Raw genomic sequence first — 20,474 nt, 5'->3', positions numbered from 1 at the left:
GCAAAATCAGTAATTATATGGTAACCTCCTGTATAACAGAATGTCAAGAATGACTATCAGTGGCCTCATGACAGTCATCTCGTGTTCAACTGATCTTTACAATGACTAATGCACAGTTCTGCAGTATGGATCACAGCCCCTCAAGTTTTATTTCAATGATCAAGTAACAAAAAAGTACACCACTTGCAGGAAATTGATCTTTCTCAAGATGATATAGTCCCATTTGTAATGATTTTCACACCAGTAAGTCTGCAACTTTCAGTCTAATCCGCAGTTTGCACCTTTGTAAATACATTTCACTGTTAGTGCATCTTTAACGCACATAGTTCTTGGGATAGAGCTTAAAGAGCTTCCCCTCCTGCTGGGGATCAAATCCATATTTCTCCAGCTGATCTTTGTTGAAAGTGCCCTCTTCAAAGTCTTTCTTGATCTGAGGGGCCACAACCTCAGCAAACACACTTTCTGCTGTGAGTGGAGGCTCTGTTCCCCGAGGACAGCGGTATGATACGTAGGGTTTAAGTTTGAATCCTTCCAAGTTAGGGACCACAAACTCAGGAATCATGGCCTGTATGGCCACAAACTTTCTGCTGGGAAGCCTCACTCCGGTGGGTCTTGCACCTCTGCCCTTATTATGAGTCCTTGATCCACGCTTGCTGGTGAACTCAGACATCCTGTCCGCTCCTCTCATCAGACCTCTCAACAGCGTGGATAACACACCCATGGTGCAACAGCGTTTCCTCTTTCCAGGACAGAGGAAACCTGCAAAGAATGCGTTATTATTTACACATGTATTGATAACAAGACAGCACAAGTGCCACCCCAAATAATAATCGGATTTTGCCACCACCACAACTGCCCTATTGTTCCTCGAAAGTGACTATTGACTTACATTATTGTTTAGACATGAGGATAAAGTATGACTGCCGGGAATGACGTGAGTCCAAATAATTAATCATCATCTTAAATATTGTTTTCTAACAAGCTAACGTTACCTCCGTTTGTTAGCTAACAATCAGGGATGGGTGGATGTTGACGTTACCTGATATTAACACATTGGTCCAGAGGTAGTAAAAACTGGTTCACGAGAGAAAAAAAAACTCCGTTACATTTCTAACTTAGCCAGGTTAGACAATGACTTACAGTATTGGGTGGTTAACGCGTTGTCATTGACGTTAACTAGTTAATATTAGCTACCAAACGATGACTTCCGAGGCAACTAATGCTGCATCGTTTGCTGGCAAGCGAACAGTTAATTCACTTATGTGTTTACACTAAAATAGCTGTTAACGTACAACGTTACAAAAATAAATTGCCCATAAGTTCATATGATGTTACAAAGTTCAACACCACTCACCTTGAGCCCACCGTTGGTCCACTGTAAGCAATGTGCTTGACTGTCCAAGAAAGTGCGCAGTGATTGGCCAAGAGGCAACAAGATCAACCAATAACAAGCCCAGATACTGATCTCAGTGGTTGTGGTGCGTCAAGTCAATCAGAGTTTAGACAGAATGCCTTTCAAAATAAATGCTTTAAGGCACAGTATGTGCAAAGCAAACTGTATCTTAATTATCTGTTAACATTCAGCTGTACATCGTATCAATGTATCATTAAACAGTAAAACCTAACTATTTAATCGCACCCTTCGTCCTTTTTAAATACACTCTATGCCTCCTTTACATCTGGGTCTCAGTATATTCTCGTCATTAAGGATTTTTATTTTGATAGGTACAACCGGACATTGGATTGTTTTTACTTCGTTGACACTATTGTAGGCCATGTACATATACACAAAAACTTAAAGGCAAGAAAGGTATGTGGGAAAAATTATTCGGTCGGTTCAGTGGAAAAGGGTTAGCCGAGGGTTCATTTGTCTGTTTGTGTATGTTATAGACTCTGTCAGTGAACACTTGTTTGTTGAGTTTTTCGCTTGCACTGGGTTGTCCTCTTGTTGTGTAGCGGACTGCACAAACAGAAGCAAAGTCCGCGGACACAGTCTGTGAGAACAATTAGGTTACGTATAACAAAGTAAAAATGTATGTTAGCTTACTTAATTGTGACAAAATATCTGTTAAATGTCTGTTCTTTACGTTCTTTTCAAGTGTAATCTAACGTTATAAGTAAAGAAGAGTTATTTTGTACCCACTGTCACTACTACATTTTAATTCTGTCAAGCAGGAATATGACTCTCTGTGATTTCGCCAAAATATCTGGCTAGCAATTAATTATGGCTTTCATTGCTCTCTGGAAAACGCACACTCTATATGATCCATATAGCACTTTCCAGAAGCATCTTCTTTTTTTGAATGAAGTCAGACACAAGAGGACAGCCCCAGGATAAGTCAACATGGATAGTAATTAGGTGTGGAAGGAAAAATATCGAAACATCATAGTATTGCATTGTGATATGACATTGTAGCAATGTCGCACACTGCCATGCATCGTTTTTTTATTATAAAACTTATGAATATGACATACAATTTAAACGTTAGGTGCCCTCCTAGAATGATATAATAAGTTGCTTTTTCAGTGCACTGGATACATTTTGCTGCTGCAAAAAAAAAAGCTGAAGTGAGATAAAAAGGACTGACAATTTTATCTTATAAAATGTTTTTCTTTAGGGACATAAATTACAATTGAAATAAGATAATAAATCGCAATATATTTTATCGCAATACTCAGCATGAAGAACATACTTCAAATCGCAATAATATTTTGTATTTACTCAAGTATCTTTGTAATATTGTATCATGGATCCTCTGGTGATTCACATCCCTAGTAAATATGCAACAGAGGTGATCTTCATAAATGTATTTAGTATACAAACTGTATATGGTAGGCTTTATTAGAGGTTCTCAACTTTAATCCTTTCAAGCAGTCCCCAAATTGATGCATACTGCAGTAGGTCACAGAACTCAGTTTGATAACATTTCACTTCAAGGACCGCAATCTGGAAAGATTTTGGTTGTGAGATATGATTAAGACCAGAATTCTATAATTGTCAACTACTGTAGAGATCTGTGGAGGAAGTGAAACCTGTGATCAGAACAGTCACCCTGACTCTTGCTAACATTGGGCTCACTTCTATAGTAAATTAATTAGTGAAAATAAACTATTCTCCATTTATTGGGGACACCCTGGAACTCCTTTAAGCACTGCTGGTTGAGAACCAATGGCCTGGTTCTATCCCATTATTCCTTAGTGGCGCTTTCTTAGTTTTTTTTTTCCCCAGAGTTGAGTCTCTCTGCCTGTTTGTAGAGCCTGTTGGAGTATTGCAGTGTGTAAGTGCATGAAACAGTGTCTGGTTACAAGCACTTAGCTTGTGACCTCTTTTCCCTGACCAGAGTAGGTGATCTTTAACCCAGATTTGTTTTTAAAAAAAAGAGTATTTCAATGTTATTGAAAAAAGTATACGTTACATATAGCCTACATCAAACATGTCAAACCTTGTGTGTCCAATAGAAATACAATAGTTTACTATTACAACACGCCAGGGGGATTAAGTTTGCAGTAAACAATGAAAAGAAAAAAAGGTAAATCAATCTTATATTTGTCATATATTTGAAGAGCTTTTTGTTTGTATATTCAGAAATAGATGATGTGTATTGCTTGATCAATACAGATAGCTCAAAAACATAGGGCTCTTAACGTACAAGTCTGGATTTATGAATGTAAAATGTAGTCAATATGATAAGCAAATTAATCAAGTAAAACTGCGAGCAGAGATTTCTGTCTTATTCAATGAATCCAAACAACACACTTTTCTAAAGTAATTTAAAGTAAGGGTGGATATGATCAGCACTAAATTAACTCCACAGTTGCTTTATGTCTGTTGGTAGGAGCAAAACAAATGCACCAGCGTCTCTCTTTGCTCTTGACAAAAGGTACAAGTTACATCAATGTCTTTTTTTAAGTTTCTGAAAATAATGATTCAATCCTGTGAAGCATTTTTAAGGATCTCTTTGAATTTGTTAGTCAATAAAAACTTGTTTGGTTTAACCCAGATTTTGGAAAACTTTTGCTTTTGTCAGTTTGGTGGACCAAGGCACTAATGTTCCTAATTGCTAAGGTCAAGGGTTCGAGTTCCAGGCTATTATTATATAATCACAAAAACTTTACCAAAATATAGCACCATGTTAGCAAGAAATCCTTTTCTTAAGTTTTAAATCTACATTTTTCCCTAATGAAATGTCATTGTTCAACTTTTATGAAAGGTACTGTTTAAATAATTTCATTTTACTCTTAGAGATTGCCTTCATTTAGTGTTGCGTTATCTTTTTAAACAGGCATGGAAGACAATGAAGAAGAGGAGAGCTGCAGTATATACCCGGTATATCATCCCTCAACACCATTCATTGCACTTTATTGTCTGAAAATAAAGTTCCATGTCCTTGTCCTTAGTGAAGCATTTAGGTACAAGACTATGACCATATAACATTCATCATAACTCAGATGTGTATTTCCCTGTCAAAAACATGACAAATTCCTATAGGTATTTCACCAGCCTTTGTTGGGTTAAAAAAAAAAAAAAATTTGCTTAAATGAATGCTAAAGAAACTGAAAGCACTTCAATTGTTGCTTGGTCATATATTTGACTGAAAGCTACTTGTTCCATGTCCAGCTTAATCCACTGCCTTAGTGTTTTTCCTGTGCTGTATGTTTCAGAGCCTGCTGCCACTCGGTACGAATATCAAGGCCAAGATGCAGCAATTTGTGGAGGACAGGATGGAGGCCAACATGGTAACCACTGACAGTCAATCCCTGACTGTGACGTTTTTTTGCAAACAGCTTTTTTGGTCATAATGAATGTAATTAATATGTGAGCTGAAGTGCCCTGAAGCAGATGATGTACTGGGTACACATGAAAGACTTTGGTGTTTATTTTCTTGTCATTTGGTACATAATGTTAAATGGGTAGAATAAAGGAGGGTTCTGATATTAAGTATGTGTCATTTTTTAATTGAAGAACACAGTATACCTAATTTATATGTTTTATGTGTTTGTCTTCCAGTGGACGGCTGTGTTGATTGGGGCTGTGACAGTTGTTTCTGTCATTGGAGTTGTTGTTTTCCTATTTTACAGAAGATACAAAATGTCAAGTAAGTGTCCTGCACACTGTACATCCTGTTCTGTTTGAGTACATTTGTATGTATCATTTTTTCAGTATGTATATACCCTAGATGTAAATATACCCAGATACACTGTTATGCATTAATAGATGTTGACTCAAAGTGAGGATTGTCAGTATGAGATGTTTATGCCTCTGCGTCAGCAATAGCCGTTGCTGAAGGCATTGTGTTTTAGGGTTGTTCATCCCATTCTCATGAACATGATATTTCAAGAATGCCTTGAGGGAATTTATTCATATTTTTCACAAACGTTCACTTTGACGCAGTGATGATCTCATTAGATTTTGGTGGTCAAAGGTCAAGGTCAGTATTAGTGACACCAATCTTTGTTGTCCACCTTGAAACTGTGCTGATTGTATAGATCGTTTGTCAGGGGAAAGATATCTGTGAAGCATCCATGTTTTTACAGATGTGTCCAGTTTTATGTCAGAGCTTCAGAGACAACATTAATGTTCACAGTTCATACAAGCATGCATTTAAAGGGTTAGGTTTATTCATTTTTGAAAAATCACTAGTAGTTGACGCTTTATGGGATTTTCAAAAATAAATCTTGGAGTCAGTGCATTCATTTTGTTATTCTCAGGGATTAAATACCCTGAAACTGTAGGGTGATTTAATCACACAGATGTTCTGAATCAGCATGGTACTCCAATTCAATGCTAGTATGACTGGCACAGAACGATTCATATAGTAGACTGCAAATGGTCTTACAGAGAATGTTTGGTGTGTTTCAGAGGAGGAGGCTGGTGTTCCACACTATCGTTTCAGGAAGAGAGACAAGGTGATGTTCTATGGCCGAAAGATCATGAGAAAGGTCAGTGCCTTCTTTAACATCATACTCAGTGTCACCCCTTTCTATAGACATAGAACCCACTTTGCAGAGGGCCCAGTCTATCCAAGGGGTCCCCCTGATGCACCATGAATTGATTTTATAAATAACTACAACCATCCCAACCTGGCAGTGTATGTGTGATTTTTTTGTTTGTTCTTTAACAATTAATTATACTCTGTCCATAGTTTTTTTTTTTTTAAATCTATATTCAGGGTGTCTGCATGTCCTTAAAATGAAGATAAATAAATTCAGATTTATAAATATTGGGCCTAATAAGTCATTAAATAGTCTTAAACATTTTATCTAATGTCATTTATCCATATTATAATCTCTTTCTGTCAGAATGAGTTAAACTCCTCTGCATGAAAGTCTACATTTCTTAAATTTCTTTCAACTTAAATTTGGTTAAAAATTATTTTGAAAAGTCTGAAAAAGAAGATTTTTAACCCATTTCCAAAGTTTCTTGTTCTGTGTAGTCAAAAATTGCATATGTCCATGTTTAATTTAAATGACATGAAGCAATGAAGAACTTTGACTTTGAAGTTATTTTTCAGTCCAAAAAAGCGTCAGTGACCCTCAATCATTATGGAACCACAGCAGTGCAACTTAGCTCTAAATATTAAGTTAGTGTGTTTTTGTGTGGGTCTTCTGCAGTCTGCTCATTGGCTAGATTGAAGAGGTTTAAACTGTGTATAATCATAGTATGTTCATTTGATCTTCCTTGATCTAATTCCAACAGTGCTGCTAAGCCTACAGTGGCCCTCTATTTTTTTTGTGAAGTTTCAGGAATAGCTTTGCTAAAGCAACATGTTGCCTGTTCAGTCCATCTTGTTATTGGCATTATTGTGCTCCTAAAGCTGAAACAAGAAAATGTTCCTATTTAAAGAGAGCTATTAGAAAATGCCCCCAAAGCTCCATTGCATTTTGGTTTAATAACCTAGGTTTCTCAGAGGTCACCAGTTGTTTATCTTTCAGAAAAACTAATGCTCAAGTCTGTGATTCAATCGTAATGATAATACGTGTGAAGCACGGACCAGGGCTATGCTCAGAATACAGTGAGGTCATATTATAAACATTGGTTTAAGAGCACAGCACTGACAGACAGCGGCAAAGTCTGTAAATGCTGTGTTTACACTCAGTTGAAAAAATGCTCCACAGAGTTTACTGCTGCCCGGTGCCCCATCTTCCAGCGCTACTTAGAGAGTGGCACTGTTCAGCCCTCTGGAAGAAATCCATTATAATACCTGTTCCAAAAGTTCAGTACCCAGCTGAAAACAGAGATTTTAGACCAGTTGCACTAACATGTGGTGTTATTTAGTGTTTTGAGAAAATAATGGTGTGCATGTTGAAAGTTGAAGTAACATCTCGTCTGGACCCACTCCACTTTGCCTACCGGGCAGGGCGCACCATGGAGGATGTGGTCACCAGTGTGGCTCATCTAATTAACAAGCACATAGAAAACCCAGCAGCACATGCAAGAGTTCTCTTTGCTGATTTTAGTTCGGCTTTTGATACTGTATGCCCTCAGCTGTTGATTAAGAAGCTTGTAAACTTAGAAGTCAACCCTTCTATCATAAAGTGGTTCCACTCTTTTTTAGTTAACCGATCACAACAGGTTAGTGTGAACAGCACCCTTTCAAACGCAAAGTCCTGTAGGACAGGAATACCACAAGGGGCTGTGAGTTCACCCATCCTGTTCACATTATATACTAATGATTGTAGAAGTTGTCATCAAAATAATTACATCATAAAATATCATTTTGAGCTTATTAAAAGTAGCAGAGTGTCCCTTCTTATACTATGATGAGATCACCTCATACTGAACACTAATGAAACCAAACAAATGATCTTTGACCCAAAAGACGTGTGTTCTCATGACCCTGTAGTCATAGGAGACAGTGCAATTGAGCGGGTGTCGTCTTACAAGTACCTGAACTTCTACATAGATAGTCTGCTAAAATGGAACATGCATGTCGATCATCTTTGTTCCAGGCTTGGTCAGAGATTACACTTCCTCCGCAGACTTAGGCTATTTGGATTAAGCACCAGGATCATGACACTTTTTTATAATGCTGTACTGGAAAGTCTAATTAGACATGGGGTGGTTGCCTGGTTTTGTTCTCTCACTGTACAGTTCAAATCAAAATTGGAGAAATTAGTGAAAACAGCTATATAAGGTAATGAGTAAAAATGACTACCCATCCCTTCAATCCTTTTTTGAAAAGGTCACTATAAACCAGGCACACAAAATTCTAGACGACCCGTCCCACATTCTGCACACTGAGTATGAGTTACTTCCATCTGGGCGACGGTTCAGGGCCATTGCCTATAAGAGCAACCATTTTAAGTTGTCACTTCTCCCAACTTCAGTAACTCTCCTAAACAAAAAACTCTCAAGACTGTGGTTTCAGTAATCCACCCCCAAGACTGAGAATGTAATGTACTGTGTATGTCTTACTTGTACTGTGTGTATGTCCTAATTTTCTGATAGTTTTCACTCTGTCCTTATGTAAGCTATGTTTTCTTGTCAAGTCTTCATGTGAGCAGTGACGGTAACCTCTTACAGCCCAAGACAAATTTCCGACACGTGGGACAATAAAGTTAATATTATCCTTATCTTATCTTATCTTATCTTATCTTATCTTCTCTTATCTTAGTTTACACTGTGTTGACTCCTACAATTTTAAGACTATACACACATATACAGCAAATGTTCAGCTACTTCTTCTACAGGATATCTCATAGTATAAATATCCAGGTGATACTGCTAAAATGTGTGACTGGCAGTACTGAACATTAGATTAGGATTGCTTAGTACTTATGTAAAAAGTAACAACAGGCTGACTGTACAGGATGTGTAAGTAAAGTTAAGATGCTCAGATTTGAGACCACTAGTATTCAAATCAAATTAATCATAGAGCTGCCCAGTTGATGTCATGGTATCTTTCTCTGTTGGACATGTTGGACAGATGGACGGACAGAAAGAGGTTATTGACCGACCAGCCACTGACATCACCATCACTAGGCCCTGGCGTGGGGCACAAATACCTTTTATCATTTCAAATATCTGATATTAGCATGATTGGAATTTTCATCATCAGAAACAGTTTGTTTATCTTTTGTAAATCATTACTAGAATTTAAACATGTCAATTCACCAAACTTTCCTTGTTGCAGGTTCAGACATTGTCCTCAGCCCCTTCCTCTAATTCAAACTCAGCGTCCCGGCAGAGAATGAGGAAGAGGACCAAAGTTATGTCCATAGCTCGCAAGTGAGTCTCCTTTCAGTGTTTGGTGTGGACAGATGATAGATTAACTTTGAGGGTTGAAAGTCCATTCAACAGTTGGGAACAGTTGTTCCCAACAAGGTCCAATTAAGTGGACCTTGAGTTAAGATTATTTTATCAAAGAAGATAAGCTGGTATTTTAAGATACCAGGGACAGGGAAAAATACATTGTCAGACCCAGCCACCATGATATTGGATCTACTGCGTATGCCCAATGATAAAACAGCTTAAGTTTGAATACATTATTTAAACCCTTCAACGTTATAGCTGGGGTGGGCAGAAATCTGGAAAAGAAAAAAAAAGGCAGAATTTAAAAATACACCTCCCTCCTGCAGCTCTCTGCTCTGTCCTCAGCCCCTCCCACCTGGTGAGCACAGGCATATGCATGCGCTTCATACAGTCACCCACTGTTTTCCATACATTGATTTAACTTATTTCATTGCAGAGCTGTGCGCAGCTCACTCACATAGCCCCTCCTTGCCCAGTTCTCATTCTCTGTTTATCAGACCACAAAAGAGACAAGAATCAACTACTAGCCACCTCATGGTCCCTCCTCTTTACTCCCTGTTGCTGTGGGCTACTTTGCTGGGAGAAGAGCGGGAAGCTGCTCTGGAGACGATCCTTTGGTTGGCGGCTTTAGCAGCTCGAATATCGTCAGTGCAAACCCCCGAGCAACAGGTGTCACAGCGAGTTTAAGGCCAGCGGCTGTGTGGGATCTAACCTGTGTGCCAGTTAGCAGAAGGCTAAACTATTAGCTACATTTTCTCTCCATCTCTGAAATGAGATTAGATTCTCCTTTTGATAAGTCTGTCTCCCTTTTTTGGATTGCTTTGCAGTGTAGTCACTTGCTGCCAATGCTCGAATAGCAACATTCTCTGCAGGATTCACTGCCATTTAATCAGGCTTTCACTGAGGGGACGTGCACACGCATCTGCATTTGTAGAGCAGCAAATAGGAACGCCCTCTCTCTGTAATGACCTGTGACTGGCCAAAGTGTTGTGTCACTGGCTGGATTTTCTAAGGCCTGAAATCAGAGCCAAGAGGAGGTGCAGAAGTCTAGTTTTCTCTCAGTCCCCTTGAAATACAATATGCTCAAAGTTTACTCAGGGATTTTACCCAGTGACGCCAAATTTTAAGTGCCTACCCCAGCTGTAACCTAGGCAGTCATTTAAAACTTCCAGTGAAAACTAAAATAAACAGACATAAATTTATTTAAAAGGAAGATTTGTAATAAAAAATACACAGAAGTGATGTGTTTTAAGGAGTTCAGAAAAGTTACGTTCCAATTTAGAAGACAGAAACTTGTTAAGAAAAAGAGGTGTAAAATTAGCTTAGAATTAAGAGCTGAGACTTGGTATGGAGACTTGTTTTATCAATCTTTACTGTATGAAGACTGTCCTTGTTAGGATCCTTCGTATCCGGAGGGAGCCCCCTGCCCTACAGCCCAAGGAGCCACCTCCCTGCCTGCTGGAGGCTGACCTAACTGAGTTTGATGTGCAGAACTCCCATCTGCCCTCTGAGGTGCTGTACATGCTGAAAAATGTCAGGTGAGTAAAATGACATGTTTTGTTTCCATCTTCCACATGAACAGGAGCACAGTTTCTATGCAGTCCCTTATTAACATATAGACCCAATGAATAGTGTGTATTAAAAGTGATTTGCAGTGCTGAAAAGATTAGTCAGTTAGTCAACTGACTGAGAATGAATTGGATGATTAATCATTAAAGTCATTAAAAGGGCAAAAATGCAGAACTTTTACAAGAACAATCTATCTTGTCATTTATAGCATCTTTTTTTCCCGCACACTGTAGTATCTGTATTTCAAAATCCCTTTAACATTGTGACTGGGGGAGTCCACCTTTCCTGCTTGGGATTCAAACTGCATACCCTAGCATAGACTAATGAATTCACAGCAAACAATACAAGCACATACTGGACATGATGTGAAAGACACAAATTGATCCATGCACATGATTTACTTAATACTAGAGTCAAAATTCTATCATGACTTTGCTTTTACCATGTTGGGTGACTTTGTTGATCAAAGTCTTTTGTCTGACATGGCATAGAAAATCCTCTCAGCCCAAGATTTGTTTGGCTGTGCTGTAAACAGATACACCAGCTTGTCTTCTTCCTCAGTTGCATTTCCGATGTAGTCGCTACTCAAGGTGTGTTTTCTGCCCCAATGACTGAGACACTGATTTTGAACAGAACTCTGCAGCCTGTATTATTGAAACACGCTTTGCAGCAACTATAGGTGTCGCCAGGGGCGGAAATCCTGAGGGGACAGGGGGGACATGACCCCCTGTCCAGTAAAGCTGTCCCCCCCCAAGAATAATTTGAGACATAATTAATAATTTTTGAACAATACAGTAGTATTTATTGAATGCACAATGTAAGCGGTGCTCATTATAATCGCACAATAATGTGTTATTTAAATCTTAAAAGATTTAGTCCCCCCCTCCCATTCCTAGTAGTGGTATATCCCACACTCTTTCCAATGGGCGGGGCTACTTGGCAGCAGTAGCAGCGTGTGGCTGGACCTGCTGCCCACATCGCGCATCGCAGGGTAAGATGTACACTCACACAGACACAGTTTAACTTACACAAGTTACAACACATCCCATTTACTGTTACAACAAGCCCCAGGCCCAGGCTGATAATATAAACTGTCTGCAACATTTCTCCTGCATTGTTCAAAAGCCTACTCAATTACGAGTGCTGCTAAGCTAAAAGCTAATGATTAAGCTCAGAGTTTAGTGATAGTTAGGACAGGAGAGAAAGAAGAGGGAGAGGACAGGACAAGAGCAGTCAGTGGCGGAGCGGCTCGTAGCTAATGGGTACCTGTCTGTAGGCTCTCCACCTGTCAGTGAGACAAACATGAAAGACGTGCAGACAAGGAGCGGTCATTACGCGCGGCTATTACGCACGATTGTGAGGTGCGCAGTGGCAGATCTCACAGCACACTGTTTATAAACCAGTTTACCAGTTTAATTGCAGGAAATGTTCAGTTAAGCCATTTCTCACATGTGGCTGCTGCTGGCTTGAGTCTTGACTCTCTCGTTATCAATAACTTGCAATGCTGAGATAAATGTCCAAGTCCATAAAAGTCCAAAAAAAGTAATTTATTACAAAAAGGTCAATAAAACAGGTTTCAAAATTCAAAATACCTTGTAAACAAACAAAATATTCGGTATTACACATTTTCTTTGGTTACTTTTCTTTCAAACATTTTTTAAAGTTATGATCTCACTGACGGTAAAAAAACAGAAAAAAAAAACAAAAAACGGTTTGCTCCTGCGGCCAGCCAGAGACGAAGGATCCATTCCACACACCTGAGCCAGAGAAAAAAGAGGGAGAGAAGGAGAGAGATCGAGTTTCTGTCTTTGATGAATGAAGCCTTATTGTTTTGCTGCTATTAAACAATGAGAGACATGTTTTCTCCGCTTACTTAATAGCATAAATATTCACACTACTGCGCACGGGGAGACAGAGACCTGCTCTGCTCCAGACACACTCAGCACCTTGGACAGCACGGCGCACCTGACTGTTGTCGATGTGTACATGTTAATTTGATTTCAATCATTTTGTTTTAAATCTGGACATGTGCAGGTGGACTCAGCCAGTGCTAAGAAAGGTCCTATGCCTGCCTGTTGGAGAGATAGAGAAAAGATTAAAGCGTCAAATTGCAGTAAAAGATGTTGTATAAAAGACAGGCTACAACTTTTTTTCCTTGTCCCCCCCTGGAATTATTCTCTAAAATTTTACTGTTTATTGTCCCCCCCCAACTATGAAATGGGATTTTCACCCCTGGGTGTCACCAAACCAACGAGGACTCAAATCTTACCAATTGTAACTTTTAAGTGTTTTTTTTGTTGTTGGTTTTTTTTTTTTTTTCAAAATTAAAAATTATGAATATAGGATGACCACTATACAGCAACTGCTGTACATCTATGGCGCCAGAATCAAGATCGAATTAGCTATATATTGGATATGATACATTCTTATTCTAGAGGGCACAGACCTTTCCAGTCACATCTCTGTCAGCTTTAGACTGACTTTATGGTCTTGCATTTGTTTCACAAACATTGCTTGTGCTTTTTGTGATTGCCGTTAGACGTTAATGGCATATGGTTACAAGTCATTGATTGTGATAAGGAAATCAACTCATCCCTCTCTTGACTCCAGACTTGTAAAGTTTTGTGACTGCAACTTGCAGAGTTGAGAAAATCCGCCAAAGACAGATGTACAAACACCAGACAAAATACTCAAAATGGCTTCTATGGTAATTCCCGCTACAATTGGTATCACCAAGAACACACCAGAGCCATGATGTCACACACAGACCCACGAGGTGAAAACTTTACCAGATGTTGCAACATTGTCGTGGCCGCTAAACAACGAGGAAAAGGTGGAGAACGTGGGCACCAGCTACAATCCCCACTGCATGGACAAACAAGACCATCTCTGTGTCCATCTCTACAGTGGAGGTACTGAACGCCGGCTGCGATCCCAGACTCATGGATCTTCTTTGCCAAGTATCCTGCTAGCCATTGTATGAGTGTTTGATAATAAATTGGACAACCTCAATGCCTGCATCAGTTTCCAATAGGTATCAGGAACTGAAATGTCCTCTGTTTCACAGTAATTTGGCAAAATCCTGGACATAGCCATTCAACCAGGTGTCTCTTTCTCCATATGCTCGGAGGAGGCGTGTGCTTTATGGTGAATAAGGACTGGTGTGACAGCAGGAATATTGACATGTTGTCCTGTTCCTGCTTGCCTTGCACCTCAAGGGGAATAAACACTGGATCACTGCTACACACCATTCAGAGGCGGCTACAGAGTGGACTTTCTGATTGTGTTTGGGAGGAGGAACCATGCTGCCATCTCGCTAATGTCAAAATATGTAAACAAACTATGATAAATGCTCCCAGTGACGTTAGAATGGTCAGGCTAATCAGAGGCCGCCCTACAGTTTGCACTGCACGATGCAGCCTGGAGCACTTTCCAGGACACCACCGGCAACGTCACAAATGTATAGCCCATATCACTGGAACTGCATTGTTAGGCAAGAGCTGGGGTCCATACTTTCTGTCAGCTGATGTCATTCACATACACCGCAAAACATTCCAACAGGAAATACAAAGGGACCCATTTAGAATGTTTATGTTTTCAAGTTTGAAACTGTCTATATTGGATTCACTGGGTCTATGGTTGGTTTAATTTGTGAAACAAGAGAGGCAACTGTACTCAAAACTACAGTGAAATTATTATGATTACCAGAACCATCCAGGATGCCATAAACACACAAACTGTAGCTTACAACTACTGCAGCCTGGAAATACGGACAATAATAAAGCAGCAGCCTACAATGTAGGAAGTAAAAGAGGCAAAAGGGGACTAAATTGCAATGTACAGGTTGAAGGAGCTGACGGAATCACATTTCACTGGAGTTGTACATTGTATAATTTCACATGACAAATTGAATGATAGATTTGTAGTGTGCATTTCGTGACTGTTAATTAAAATGTGGATATCGTTCGCAGTGATAGAACTTCACAGTATCTGCACACGTGTTTTAACCAGGGTGCTCGGCCACTTTGAGAAGCCTCTTTTCCTGGAGCTGTGTCGTCACATGGTGCTGATCCAGCTGCATCAGGGAGAGGGACTCTTCCGACCGGGTGACACTGATGACAGTATTTACGTGGTTCAAGATGGCCGCCTGGAGCTGTGCATCCATGAGAGTGTAAGACCACAATAATATTCCACACCCAGCCATGGAGCAGTGCTTGTTTTCTTCAATGTTTTCTGTATATTGGTGATTAGTGAGGGGAATGGTAAAAGTGTTGGAACCCTAACCTGTGCTGTGACTGTTATTCTGCTCTCATGTTAAGATTTGATTGTGTTCTCTTGCTGCAGGATGGTACAGACGTTGTGGTGAAGGAAGTTTTACCAGGAGACAGTGTTCACAGTTTGCTCAGTATTATGGATGTCATCACTGTACGTCTTCACCCTCATATGTAATACACTTGTATTCCAGAGCAGATTTTTTAGCAGCTGTCACTTGTACATTACATGCACATTACATACAATTAGATCAACTATACGTTTGGTCATTGTGTAGTCTGAGCTTAGAGCTTTGCATGATGGAGGTTTGTAGTTTATGGTATGGCATGAACACTTCTTAATGCATTGTTATACCTTCGGGCTGGTGCTAGCCATGGATGGAGGCATTATGTTTTTGGGTTTTGGGCTGTTCATACGTTTGTCCCATTCTCATGAACGTGACATCTCAAAAGTGTCCCAAGGGAATTTTTTCAAATTTGGCACAAAAGTCCACTTTGACTTAACAATGAATTGATTAGATTTTTGTGATCAAAGGTCATGGTCATAAACTGAATGAATGAACTGAATTCATGGACTAATTGTGACAGTATTTCTTACAAATGTCTAATAGGATACAATGCTGAGGTGTTAACATTCTAAATCCAAAACAATCATATACCATTTTCACTCACTGTAATATCAAAATGTTCTGCAGAAACCCTTTTGGCCATTATTTAACATCATAATTCGTAAGGATCAATGGTCAGGTTCACTGCGACATGTTTTCTGTCCATTATTCAATGTCATATCCGTATTTGAAGCATTGTCAACCGTCATGGCTACATAGAGGTCTGGACAGATCGAAATTTTAACTGGAACTTCACTGGTTCATGTAGGACAACCACGAGGTGGTAATTCCAGACTTTTGCTAATTCTGTATCTTATCTTATCTTGATCAGCCCATCTTTCATTTACTATTTTACTCATGTCCACCTTTTGGATATGTTATACAATTCAAATCTGTTTCGTAAAGATTTTTACAGCATCCATTTTTTCTTTCACACTCTCTATTATCTGTATTTAAGGGCTATCCAGCACCTTATAAAACAGTGTCTGCACGAGCTGCAGTTCCCTCCACTATCCTGCGTCTTCCAGCTGCAGCCTTCCAGTCAGTTTTTGAGAAATATCCTGAAACTCTGGTCCGTGTCATTCAGGTAAAGTGTCCACTGACAATGAGAAGTATTTGATTTCAAGTGCAAGCCAGTACATAACATGCAAAAAAGCGCAGGGAGCTTACAAACATGTATCCATTTCCCATTCTTTAGCATTAACAGTGCAGTCTGTGTTTTCTGTCCTCTGTAGATAATCATGGTGCGTCTCCAGAGAGTGACCTTCCTTGCCTTACACAACTACCTTGGCCTGACCACTGAGCTCTTCAACCCGGTACTTGACTGTGCTCCACGCTGTGGTTGGGCTGATGTAGACTGTACAAAAATGTTTTAGATAGGATAGGATTACTGCCATTTATGATCTCACACATATGTTTTCCCTTTTGTTCATTCAAATTGAATAGCAACACATAGAATCAAAGATATGAGAAAGTCAGTGGATGTTTAAAGCCCTTGGAATTTGCATTGCACATATTGCATTTTCCTGCGCTTACTTATAATCTCTTGAGAGAGGTGTCTTTCCTGTTTAGTTATTTAAGTAATATGGTACAAATAAACTTGTGACCCCATGTGCCAATCAAGCTAATGTTTGGCGCCAAGAGTTATATCCTCATTTTTTCCCTCAGTCCCTACACTTACATTTATATAGAATCAAAATGTTGCATTTGTTATAGAATATTTAGAGAATATGTTTAACCTTAGTACATATTTGGTTTGAGAAAGTTTGCAAATGAAGATATGTGTTTGTTTGTTTTTTTTAAATTAAATGTTGATTTATGTGTGTTACAGGAGAGCCAAGCCATCTCCTTGGTATCGGTGGCCCATGTTCTGGGTGAGAGTCATCCACACAAAGGCTTCCGCAGGCAACCTTCCCACTCTGATGATCTGGGCTCCGAAAAGGGTGACGCAGGTCAAAAACAACAGCTGTCTCACAGCATTTCACTGTTAGGCTGCAGTAATGTGTGTGTGGTAATGTTTGTCTAAAGTTATGTTTTCTTGTTACACATACTAACAGAAAAGTCCAGCTTCTCTGACATGTCCACACCTAAATACAGGAAACCTCGCTCTCTCTCCACCCCACTGGCTTTAACAGGTATATTCACACACATAGTATATTTCTATGCCTCTGCACTGGTGATAGCCATAGCCAGAGCAATTATGTTTTCAGGTTGTCGTTTTGTCCATCCCGTCCTTGTGAATGCAATATCTCAAGAACGCCTTGAGGGGATTTCTTCAAATTTGACACAAAAGCCCACTTGGACTGAATAATTAACTGATTAGAATTTGGTGGTCAAAGGTCAAGGTCAGTGTGACCTCACAAAACATGTTTTTGGCCATAATGTAAGAATTCGTACTGAATCATGACAGACAAAAATGTCTAATGGGACAACATGATATAGTGATCAAAGGTCAACTTCACTGTGACATAATAATATTCTGCGTAAAAAACACTTTTCTGGCCATGACTCAACATCACATCTCAAGAACAGAAGGGGAGGCATTTGGTCAACTACTTAATTGGTGATACCAATCTTGGGTGTCCACCTTGAAACTGTGCTGATTGTATAGATGTTCTGTGCTGCCAGGGGGAGATGTGTGTGAAACATCCATGTTTTCACAGACATGTATGTAAACTGTAAGAGAAACTTGACTGGTTCATGGGACATACAACTGCAGGGCTGTAATTCTAGTTTTACACATATCCCTATTTTATTTTATTTTTTTTTAAATCTTTTTTAAATATTTTCAGTGTCCTTCTTGTCTTAATAGGACATATAGAGTCCATAAAACTGTGTCTTCTCTGCATGCTACTTGCTTATCTAAATAGATTCAGGCAATGTGTGTTTTTGATGGAAGGCCTTGGAACATGTAGAAAAGTATGTAACACATTTTAAGACAAACATTCAAAATGTTTGCATGATGTTTTCTATATAATTAGCTGAAACTAATGTCAAAAAAGTGAAATCCAACTTTGTGTCAGTGTTATATGAGCTTTTGTGCAGGTCATTACTAATAACTTGAAACCAAATCACCAATCATTTCCCACTTCTGCAGCTGATGTTATTGTTGGTGTTCTCATACGCAGGGTCTGCTATGCAAGTTTTATGACAGTGTAGTTGTCAAACCTGAATCAACTATTTGAATTGTTAACCATCAAACTTGAAATGAAGTCTACTAGCAAAGGAAGGCTTCCGCAAGACATCTGAGTTGTAAAGAAACATAAAAAAAGATTTTTTAAAAGCTGCTGCAGTTAAAACTAGCAACATCAAGAGTTCTTTACACTACAACAAATATAGCAGTCTCTATAGACACATTGGCATGGGGAGATGCTTCTCCACCTCGCTGTGATAATCGTGTCAGTGAGTATTGTTGCTGATACCAAACTTTAATGATAAACATGATGACTTTTGTGTTTCACAGGTGAAATGTCACTCGACCTCAACAGAGTATATGAACGGGCTCGAGTTGCCAAAGAGGACACTCTGTCTCACAGTCCTATGAAGGTCTCTGAAGAAGGATTTTCTTTTTTGTTCCTGCTGTTAGTTTAAATTTAGGTTTTGAACATCTAGAGTCAGTTTCACAAAGATATTTTACACAAGTCTGTAGTGCCCAGCAAATAGCTTTGTAACTGTCAAGTTTTTCCAGGAGACATTTTCTGCTGGAGTGAACTATGGTTTATACAAAGAGTACTCGAGCGTTGGAGGTGGAGCCCCATTCATTCCTATAAAAGTTGCTCAGTGGCACATAAACCAAAATGGGTTTAAATTTTTTCTGGGTTTAAATTATCTGGATCCTCTGCATCGTTGAACTTCTGGTTCAGTTCTCTGCTACCTTATATGATGATTAAATGATTTAATCGTGCAGCTCCTCTAGCCTTTAAGAATAATATCTGACCAGATGGATCAAATCCTGAAAGTGAAACTTTTTTGGGCCCAATGGCATCATGTGACAGACCTGGAAGCTGTGATTACACAGTTTGGGCTCCATTGGTCCCCTTGCCCAGCGTTTGTTCGGGGGGCTCGGAATGAATGGGCCCTAGTGTCAGCCATTTTTTTTTTTAGTTATGAAAAAAATCTTAATTTACCCAGGGTTCATAACAGTTCAGTTAGTCAAGAACAAGACAACTTTGTGTAATGAATGCATTTCGACATGTATTTGAGGTCTGACTAATCTAATTCATAGTCAAAGTTAAAGGTCATCTTTGTAAAGGCGGCCCTAGATAAAGTTAGTGTGTTAGGGGGTAAGAGCAATGCAGCAGTGTCTGTGACTGGAGGATAAAGCAGCTCTCTGTTTCCCTGTCATTTATTTAGTTGGTTTAAGGATTAGAACTGGCAGGTATTTGTTGTAATCATGAGTATTTATATGATTGAGCAAATAGATGTAGCCTAAGCAAAATCATACTTATTTGAGCAGTACACTACAGTTACACAGTAGATGTAATGGCTTATTTCAGACACTTCATGGGCATGGACAGGGTTAGTTAGAGTAAGCGTTTAGTTTGTAGTTTTGTGTCTTTCTGAAGTCTCAGTCATGCCGTTCCTCATTTTTCTGTCTCCTCAGTCCATTCTGAAGAAGAGTGTGATGATGCAGCACACTCCATCTGCTGTTTATCACTATAGTGATGCTGGAGGAGGAAATGTCCAGTATAATAAAGTCAATGCCATTTTCCAAGCTGCCAAGAAGGATCTGCTGCAGGTCATCCAATTACAGGTAGTGTACAAATGTTATCTGTCTGTAATATCATTCAGCACACAAAATTTACCAGTTTGAAATATATATTAATATATTTAATGTTTTACATGTGGAATAATTTAACTGTAAAGTGCTTTAAAATCTGTGAAATAGTTCAAGATAATAAGAAATATAGTTTGTTTAGGTGATCTAGCAACAGTCGTGTAATTGGGAATCCAAGGTTTGTGAAACAGTTATAACTGGATGCTTTAGACAGACTGGTCTGACACATTTCTCAGTGTTTTTAAAATGTACTGTCATTTTATCAGGATGCCAGCCTGCTTGAGGGGAGGGTGAATTTTCGGCAGGTCAAAGCCAGCTCTGTTGTGGCCCACCAGGGAGACCAGGTCAGTCTGTCGACAGAAACTTACCTCTCAATTTGTTGCTCTTGTTCAAGCAAATGCATGTGTAGCTTTTTACAAAAAATGGCCAGATTTCCCACTCAGTGACACGACTAAATAAAACTGTTGTACCGACTAACTGATGTCTAATCATTATCC

At 39.2% G+C, this 20,474-nt stretch overlaps 2 protein-coding genes across 6 annotated transcripts in view; one reads left to right on the top strand and one right to left on the bottom strand.

The window, feature by feature from the left end:
* Positions 1–116: 116 nt before the first annotated feature.
* mrpl41 (mitochondrial ribosomal protein L41) lies at positions 117–1,437 on the bottom strand. Of its 3 annotated transcripts, none has more exons than XM_033620265.2 (2): positions 1,355–1,437; positions 117–759 (listed from the first exon to the last, which is right to left on the bottom strand). In XM_033620265.2, exon 2 carries the CDS (start codon positions 719–721, stop codon positions 314–316), a length of 408 nt encoding a protein of 135 aa, XP_033476156.1. In that variant the 5' UTR covers positions 722–759; positions 1,355–1,437; the 3' UTR covers positions 117–313. The 3 variants fall into 3 exon arrangements, with proteins under 3 accessions (XP_033476156.1, XP_033476157.1, XP_078027104.1); XM_033620266.2 differs by lacking the exon at positions 1,355–1,437 and adding an exon at positions 1,040–1,348; XM_078170978.1 differs by lacking the exon at positions 1,355–1,437 and adding an exon at positions 1,141–1,348.
* A 296-nt stretch (positions 1,438–1,733) lies between these two features.
* Positions 1,734–20,474, top strand: part of pnpla7b (patatin-like phospholipase domain containing 7b) — a 52,290-nt gene continuing 33,549 nt past the window's right edge. Inside the window, exons 1-16 of one of the 3 annotated variants that reach the window (XM_033619787.2) lie at positions 1,734–1,810; positions 4,284–4,327; positions 4,663–4,737; positions 5,009–5,096; positions 5,861–5,940; positions 9,135–9,229; positions 10,651–10,791; positions 14,834–14,993; positions 15,167–15,247; positions 16,159–16,287; positions 16,436–16,516; positions 17,032–17,152; positions 17,258–17,335; positions 18,664–18,746; positions 19,804–19,953; positions 20,244–20,321. In XM_033619787.2, coding sequence (XP_033475678.2) covers positions 4,286–4,327; positions 4,663–4,737; positions 5,009–5,096; positions 5,861–5,940; positions 9,135–9,229; positions 10,651–10,791; positions 14,834–14,993; positions 15,167–15,247; positions 16,159–16,287; positions 16,436–16,516; positions 17,032–17,152; positions 17,258–17,335; positions 18,664–18,746; positions 19,804–19,953; positions 20,244–20,321 — 1,482 coding nt within the window. In that variant the 5' untranslated portion in view covers positions 1,734–1,810; positions 4,284–4,285. Of the gene's footprint in view, positions 1,811–3,832; positions 3,882–4,283; positions 4,328–4,662; positions 4,738–5,008; positions 5,097–5,860; positions 5,941–9,134; positions 9,230–10,650; positions 10,792–14,833; positions 14,994–15,166; positions 15,248–16,158; positions 16,288–16,435; positions 16,517–17,031; positions 17,153–17,257; positions 17,336–18,663; positions 18,747–19,803; positions 19,954–20,243; positions 20,322–20,474 lie in introns of those variants that run through there. The other 2 variants (XM_078170975.1, XM_078170976.1) reach the window with 2 other exon arrangements.

The sequence above is a fragment of the Epinephelus lanceolatus genome, chromosome 9 (genome assembly GCF_041903045.1).
Source record: "Epinephelus lanceolatus isolate andai-2023 chromosome 9, ASM4190304v1, whole genome shotgun sequence".
Lineage (NCBI taxonomy): Eukaryota > Metazoa > Chordata > Actinopteri > Perciformes > Serranidae > Epinephelus > Epinephelus lanceolatus.
The sequence above is the reverse complement of the archived record's forward strand: the minus strand, read 5'-3'. Positions and strand labels throughout refer to the sequence as shown.

What these genes read in the sequence shown, in the direction of transcription:
- mrpl41 (XM_033620265.2), bottom strand. Translation starts at nt 721, where the DNA reads ATGGGTGTGTTATCCACGCTGTTGAGAGGTCTGATGAGAGGAGCGGAC.